Source organism: Rhinatrema bivittatum, chromosome 11, assembly GCF_901001135.1.
Source record: "Rhinatrema bivittatum chromosome 11, aRhiBiv1.1, whole genome shotgun sequence".
NCBI lineage: Eukaryota > Metazoa > Chordata > Amphibia > Gymnophiona > Rhinatrematidae > Rhinatrema > Rhinatrema bivittatum.
Window position 1 is genome coordinate 69,576,625 of NC_042625.1, and position 7,814 is coordinate 69,584,438.

At 48.9% G+C, this 7,814-nt stretch overlaps 1 protein-coding gene across 8 annotated transcripts in view; it reads left to right on the forward strand.

Moving 5' to 3' along the window:
• Positions 1 to 6,475, forward strand: part of BHMG1 (basic helix-loop-helix and HMG-box containing 1) — a 307,327-nt gene extending 300,852 nt beyond the window's left edge. For 7 of the 8 annotated variants that reach the window (XR_003851906.1, XR_003851907.1, XR_003851912.1 and 4 more), the window contains one exon: positions 3,955 to 4,086. Coding sequence is in view for 1 of the 8 variants with exons in the window: in XM_029571046.1 (XP_029426906.1) it covers positions 3,955 to 4,165 (211 nt within the window). In the remaining 7 variants the exon portion in view is untranslated. Of the gene's footprint in view, positions 1 to 3,954 lie in introns of all 8 variants that reach the window. The other variant, XM_029571046.1, reaches the window with a different exon arrangement.
• The last annotated feature ends 1,339 nt before the right edge of the window (positions 6,476 to 7,814 follow it).

Sequence of the window (7,814 nt, forward strand, 5' to 3'; positions counted from 1 at the left end):
CAGAGGATCGGAAACTGGAGGCTCATCTGAAGCATATCTTCGAGGACTTGGCTCTCGGAGTCCCGGGCGTCTTGCTGCAGCAGCCTCATGCTTCGGGCTGGCCTTAGCTGGGTCCAACAGTTGCTCTGCGCCCAAGAGCTTCCGCCGGCAGAGGCGGAGCAGGCGGAGCGTCTGGAAGCCGTGATTGCCTACGGGGCTGACGCCCTTTACGATCTGGTCTGTGTTCAGGCAAAGGCGATGGCTTCGGCGGTGGCTGCCCGGAGGCTCCTCTGGCTACGCACTTGGTCGGCCGATCAATCTTCCAAGGCCCGGCTAAGCACGTTGCTCTTCAAAGGTAAGATGCTCTTCGGAGAGGACCTGGAGAAGCTTATGGATTCCTTGGCTGACAACAAGGTCCATAAACTTCCGGAGGACCACCCTAAACCTACCCGGTCCTTCGCGCCCTTCCGTTCGTGCTTCCGTGGTCAGCATCGCTAGCTCCGCGGGGGCGGGGTGGTGCTTCGAGGGGTTCTTCTCGTGCTCAGTCCTGGTCGCAGTCCTTTCATGGGCAGCGGCCCTTTTGTGAGGCCCAGCCCGCGCGTGTCACCCCTAAGCCCGCCACGCAATGAAGTTCAGCTGACCTCTCCTCGGTCCCTTACCTTGGCGGCCACCTTCCCCTGTTTTTCGAGGAGTGGGTCAAGATCACGTTGGACCAGTGGGTCCTCGACATTATCAGAGACGTGTACGCCTTCGAGCTTGTTCGCGACCTGCCAGATCTTTTTCTCTTCTCTCCCTGCGGACGCTCCAAGAGGGTCGCGGTGGAACAAACCCTCTCCAAACTCCTGGATCTGGGCGCGGTGGTCCCCGTCCCCGAGAGGGAGTGCGGCGCCGGCCAGTATTCTATTTACTTCACCGTACCCAAAAAGGACGGGTCCTTTTGTCCGATACTGGACCTCAAGAGGGTCAATCAGGCTCTCAAAATTCCTCACTTCCGCATGGAAACTCTGCGAGCGGTCATAGCAGCGATTCGTCCCAGGGAATTTCTCGCTTCACTCGATCTCGCAGAAGCGTACTTCCATATTCCCATTCACCGCGACTACCAGACGTATCTCCGCTTCCACATCCTCAATCAGGATTTCCAGTTTCGGGCACTCCCCTTCGGCCTCACGACAGCGCCTCGCACATTCACAAAGGTCATGGTGGTGGTCGCGGCGGCGCTGCGCCGGGAGGGCATCCTGGTCCATCCCTACCTGGACGACTGGCTCATCCAGGCCAAGTCGGCCGCTTCTTGTCAACAGGCGGTGGATCGCGTGTTATCTCTCCTCACGTCTCTCGGGTGGATAGTGAATTTTTCCAAGAGCAATCTTTAGCCCTCCCAGGAGTTGGAGTTCCTGGGAGCCCACTTCGACACCCTTGTAGGCAAGGTCTTCCTACCGCGTGCACGCGCTCTCAAGCTAATCGAGCAAATTCGGAACCTGATTGCCTTGTCTTCCCTGACGGCCTGGGATTACCTCCAAGTCCTGGGTTCCATGGCTTCCACCATAGACCTCGTCCCTTGGGCCTTTGCGCATATGCGTCCGTTACAGAAAGCTTTGCTGTCCCGCTGGCAGCCAGTGTCGGAAAAGTACCACATAGTTCTCCCGCTCTCCGACTCTACAGTCGACGACTTGCAGTGGTGGCTATTGCTTCCTCATCTTCTTCAGGGGATGCCACTCGACGCGCCGCAGTGGACGATAGTGACCACAGATGCCAGTCTCTCAGGCTGGTGTGCGGTTTGTCTCTCCCGGTCCACCCAGGGAACTTGGTCCCCGACACAGTCTCGCTGGCACATCAATCGGTTGGAGACCCTGGTGGTACACCTGGCCCTGCAGGAGTTCCTTCCCATTCTTCGCGGCAAGGTGGTAAGAGTCCTGTCCGACAACTCTACCACGGTGGCCTACATCAACCGCCAAGGGGGCACTCGCAGTCCCATGGTGGCCCTGGAAGCCAACCACCTCTTCATCTGGGCGGAACGACATCTGCAGTGCCTGGCGGCCTCCCACATTGCGGGCAAGGAGAATCAACAGGCCGACTTCCTCAGCCGACAGTTGCTCTGGCCCTGCCTTGGCCGGCGGACGTCCTTCTGTACGTGTTCCCCCCCGTGGCCTCTGGTGGGGAAAGTTCTCCGTCAAATCAAACGCCACCGGGGGCCAGTGATTCTGGTGGCTCCCGAGTGGCCGCGAAGGCCATGGTTCGCAGATCTCGTCAATCTGGCGACGGATGGACCCCTGCATCTCGCTCGGCTCCTTCGGCAGAGTCCTGTATTTTTCAACCAGGCCGATCGCTTCTGTCTAGCGGCCTGGCTTTTGAACGGCGACGTTTGAGGCGTAAGGGCTATAAGGAGGAGATTATCTCCACCTTGCTGCAGGCCCGGAAACAGTCGACTTCCCTGACCTACGTGCGCATTTGGAAAGTCTTTGAGGCTGTTTATGCGGAGTCCGGTATCCCTACGCGTTCCGCCTCGGTCTCTGTAGTTCTTTCTTTTCTTCAGAAGGGTCTCTCCAAGGGCCTCTTCTTCAATTCTCTGCGCGTACAGATCTCTGCGCTCTGCTCTCTCTTGGGTCGGGTGGAAGGTCATTCCCTAGCGGCTCATCCGGACGTGATTCGGTTTTTGAGGGGCGTTAAGCATCTTCGCCCTCCTTCTCGTGCCACATGCCCGTCGTGGAGTCTCAACCTGGTCCTTCGTGCTCTCTGTGCAGCTCCGTTTGAACCCCTTCGTCACTCTACACTCAAGGACCTCACGCTCAAAACTGTCTTTCTGGTCTCTATCTCTTCCACTCGGCGGATCTCCGAGATTCAGGCGTTGTCCTGTCGGAAGCCCTTCTTGCGTTTTTCTGACTCAGGGGTCTCTCTCAAGACGGTTCCTTCTTTCTTGCCTAAAGTTGTTTCCACCTTCCACGTCAGCCAGTCAGTAGAACTCCCTGCCTTTTCTCCAGAGGAGATTGCGGGTTCGGCTGGGGGCAATCGCCGTCGTCTAGATGTCAAACAAGCCCTGCTTCGCTACCTCCAGGTCACCAATGACTTTCGCATTTCGGACCATCTCTTCGTCCTTTGGAGTGGTCCCAACCGTGGTAAACCGGCTTCCCAGACCATGATTGCGCGGTGGTTGAAAGAAGCCATATCTTTGGCGTACCTTTGCCAAGGTCGGCCAGTTCCTGAGGGCCTGAAGGCTCATTCTCTGCACTTTCAGGCTACTTCTTGGGCGGAGTCAATCTGTCTCTCCGCAGGAGATTTGCAGGGACGCCACTTGGACGTCCTTGCACACCTTTGCTCGGCACTACCGTCTTGATGTGCACGCCCCAGTTTTCGGCTCCTTTGGGCGGCAAGTGCTTCGAGCGGGACTGTCTCGGTCCCACCCGGTTTAGGGAAGCTTTGGTACATCCCACTGTCTGGACTGATCCGGGTACGTACAGGGAAAGGAAAATTAGTTCTTACCTGTTAATTTTCGTTCCTGTAGTACCTCGGATCAGTCCAGACGCCCTTCCCTGTCTGTCTTTCTGCGTCCTCTCGAAGCTTATGTCTTGCAGATTCTAGGACTCCTTATATGATACATAAATACTGAGCATTTACACCGGAAGCCTTAGTCGGTTTTTATACCAAGTTATGCAAGAGTGTATAGGTGTCCTCTGGTGGTCTTCTTATTCTATTGTTGCTCTGTTGAGCTTTATGGTTGCTTGCTTGATCCTGTTCGGGTTTTTTGTTGTTTTCTGCTTTGACAATAGTTATACTGAAGGGTTACAGGATAGGCTCTGTCCTCATATAGGATATCCTTTCAGTTTTAGTCTGTCTCCATCTGCTGGAAAGGAGGCTCAACCCACTGTCTGGACTGATCCGTGGTACTACAGGAACGAAAATTAACAGGTAAGAACTAATTTTCCTTTCTTTTGCTGCTGCAACATTTCTTTCATAATCAGCTTCCTGGTACATTTCTTCTAGCATCAAGGCTCGGAAATTTAGCCGACTGCACAATCGGGTGATGAGGCAAGACCATGTTTCCAGCGAGGAGGAAGAGGAGGTAACTCCAAAGCCCCTGCACCTCCTGCTTGCAGAGAAGACTCTGTATTCAGTGGACTTTCACCGGTTTGTACCATCCCCCCTCTACCACCAGTATTGCACCTCTCTGCACCCAGCCCCTTACACGGTGTAAGGTTCCTAAAACAAGATAGACTACAGGAGAAGGGAGTCCTCGGACGCGTACCAACCACACACCCCATTTAAAGAATAGGTTCCAGCAGTGCTTCCTTGACACCCCATAATTCCAGCAGTGCTTCTTTGATACCCCACCTTCTGCTATTTAGTATGACTTAACTCCCTGAACTTCTTGCTTCTATGATGTCCTAATGAAGGTGGGTGGGTATCTAAAAGTGTAGGGTGGGCGCAACAGCTAAAGAAAGCATCTGCTAGTACTCAGTGATGCTTCTAGTTTCTGCTGTCTTTGTGTTTCAGGAAATCTCCAGAGCAAATTCGGTAGGATTCTTGTTGTGAATCATCTTTATACTATGGTGTTTTTTCTGAATGACTAATTCCTCCCAGTTTGTTTCAAAGGAACATAACTCCTTTCATAGCAAGTTATCGTGGGACTTTGCTGGTGAGATATAAGCAGGTATCCTTATGGACATATCATTTTTGGTCCCTTTTCAATTGTTTCTTCTTCCTTTTACATTTTTTTTTTTGTTTTTACATTTTTGGCCTAGCAGTTTCCTACTGCTCCTTAGGGCTTGCAGCTTAATCAGAAATAGCTTCCATTGAAGCTGCCACACCATGAGCCTTCATTTACAACTATCTGAAGAGAAGCTTAATTTTAATCCCTTCTCCTATCTAGCCCAGAAACTGCAATGACAGATCAGGGTGCAGAGATAGCACCTGCTATGGGAATCTGGTGTGAGTACACCAGTCTTAACCACTGTTATATAATGCTAGAGCTTCTTCCTCTCCTGGGGCTGTACATTCTGCCTCTGCAGTTTCCTCAACCCCAGCTAGCCTTAGAAGCAAAAACTAGGCTCAGGAACTGAACACAAGTATCCCAAAATGGCAGTGCACAGCACTGCTGCTGAGCTGCCAGACAAACCCTGGTTCTTATTCTGATTACATAATGTTTTAATTTTATCAAAGTATAAATGCCTGCATATAGTTCTTTGTGCAGAAATCTAGTGCAATTGACATGGAATTAAAAAAAAGCATACAGTATAAATATAAGGTATACCAAAGGTGCATCTGGCAATTTACAAAAAAAAAATCACAGAGCTGCCAAGGTCTGTAAAATGGAAGAAGCTAAGCCAGGCACTTTACAAAGAATATAATTTATTAAACTTAACAAAATCTACTGCTACACTGATGCATTGATTCTCTTATAAATGTTGCAGATGGCGAAACAAAACTTTAGACTTTTTCAGTAGTCAGTTATTTTTTTGTGAATTGCTTGGCTTGACTCCCTTTACTTTATTTAGGGAAGTACTTGTTAGATATCTTTTCATATTTCTGATGAGGGTTGATGGGCCCCATGATCCTCTTTCAATATGACTGATTTTCTAATACAGTAAAACAATATATATTTTTTTAAAATAAAAATTAGACTGTCAAGGTAATACAGCTGCACTTCAAGAATGATAGTGATAGAGAGAGTTCAGCTTCTGTATCATATCATGTCCTGTATTTGTTTTATGAGATCTCCCTCCTCCTGTACGTATCTCCTCTATCGCCCACAGACCATGATGCTCTGAGTCGAGGTTTGGGACTTTAGGTGATGAACTGGCAAGAGCAGACGGACTCCATTTAGGGCAAGGTTCCCATGTACAGGCAAAAACATGCTTAATCATAAGTGGTGAGGGAAGATGAAATAAAGAAAGTGTATATGAATATTTTGATTTTCATAAGAAAAGCAGGAACTACACGTCCTGGGTAAACCCAAGAATGGGTCAGCGTGACCAGCAGAAATAGAGGCAGTTGTCAACCCTAATTATCCTGTATTATACGGTAGCAATCAGCACTAAAAGTGCAACAAAGTATAGGGAAAAGGAAGAATTGCAAAAAGCCTTAAGTCTCCTACAAGGACCTGGGTCACATCACATTCCCTGCAGTTCACTTATCAAAGAATGCATGCAAGTTTGAGTTTTTTGGTGTGGCTTAGTCCCTGTGTTTTGAAGTTTCAGCTTTCCATAACTTAGATTAGACTGGGTTTATAGCCAGTATTTACATGGAGGTCAGTTTCCAGGGCCCCAATAGCAGACAGTGAGCCTCTTACTTTGCTCTCCCTTCCTGCCATCTCGCCATCACATTACATGCTTTTCTTGTTTGTCCATTTCCTTTCGGCCATGTATTAAATTTAGGAACTTTCCACAGATTAGGTTGAAAAATAGTTGAAAATGCTGTTCATGCTTATTAATTCATCTAACTGTTTTGGAATTCTTCTGATATGGTACTTTAAATATGTTCTTTCAAAATAAAAGAGCTTTTAATATTTCCTATTCATGTCTGGTTTTGTGATAGTACCCTGGTAAAAAAAAGAAAAAAAAAAGTGTGTTTGAATCATGTGGACATAGAACAGTAGAAAGTTGGGTGCTGAATTCCCCCAAACTAGGGTGCTTGAAAGAGTCAGTGGCACTGGCTGGCTATTGTTTAAATGGTCATAGATAGTAGTTTGTCTCGTTTGCTCACATTAAACAATCTCTATGGTGCAGCAGTGATGAAGCTCAAGGTATTTTCTCTAACCAATGCTGAAAATGTATGAAAATGATCACAAGAGGTAACAAAAGCCTTGTATGCCTGATCCTGCTCTGTCTCTCTGATTTTGAACTGATTTCAGTAGTCAATCAACTTTTATTATTTCCAGAAGCCAAATGGCCAATTAATACCACCTACCCAAGAACACAATTAACCATCCCCCAGCTGCAGGAGTTGGGATCTTTCATGCACTGATAAACTGAAGGATATACTCGGCCTGTAGAATATGGGAGGAGAGGGGCTGGAACAAGGATTCTTATGGGCCCTATTACCCCGACTTCTTTGTGTGGGACCTGGGTTGTACACAGCTGCCTGAATCTTTGTTTACCCAGCTGAGTAGTAATAAATAATAAATGTATGATTCTTAAGTGCTGTGTTGGCAATATCAACTAATGTGCAGGAGTAGCAATACAAGTAGACTACTAAAAATAACTTCAGAGAAAGAAAAAATTGTTTTCCCCAGCAAAGTCACTAGAGGTCTTGTTATGGTGCATTGCCCTCTGTGATGCTGATAAGAAAGAGGAGATAGAGGCAAGTGGATAGGGATACCTAAGAGCAACTTTCTTGGTTGCTTTAACAAGCAATAATGACTGAGGAGATAATGGAGAAGGGAGGGGTAAGTAAATGGTAGGTTAAAGGAGAGGAAACCAAGTAGCAGAGAGGAGACATCTGAAGGGAGGAGATCAGCGGCAGACTCACGATGTCGGACCGGCCTGGGTATTCGCTGCCCAGGCTGGCCCAGGACACATCACGTGGACTGCCGAGCGCGGCTCTGTCAAGGCCGCACACGGCAGACCACGTGACTGGAGCGATTGGCCCACTGGGGGATGCCCGATCCCCCGATAGGCCAATCCGCCCCTGGAGGAGATTAGGAAAATGAGAGGGAGGTTCTGGAAGCCAAATTTAGGCTCTTAGGTAGAAAACTTAAATCCAGAACCTCCAGGGTAGCATTCTCCGAAATGCTCCCTGTTCCACGTGCAGGTCACCAGAGGCAGGCAGAGCTCTGGAGTCTCAATGCGTGGATGAGACGATGGTGCAAGGAAGAGGGATTCAATTTTGTTAGGAACTGGGGAACC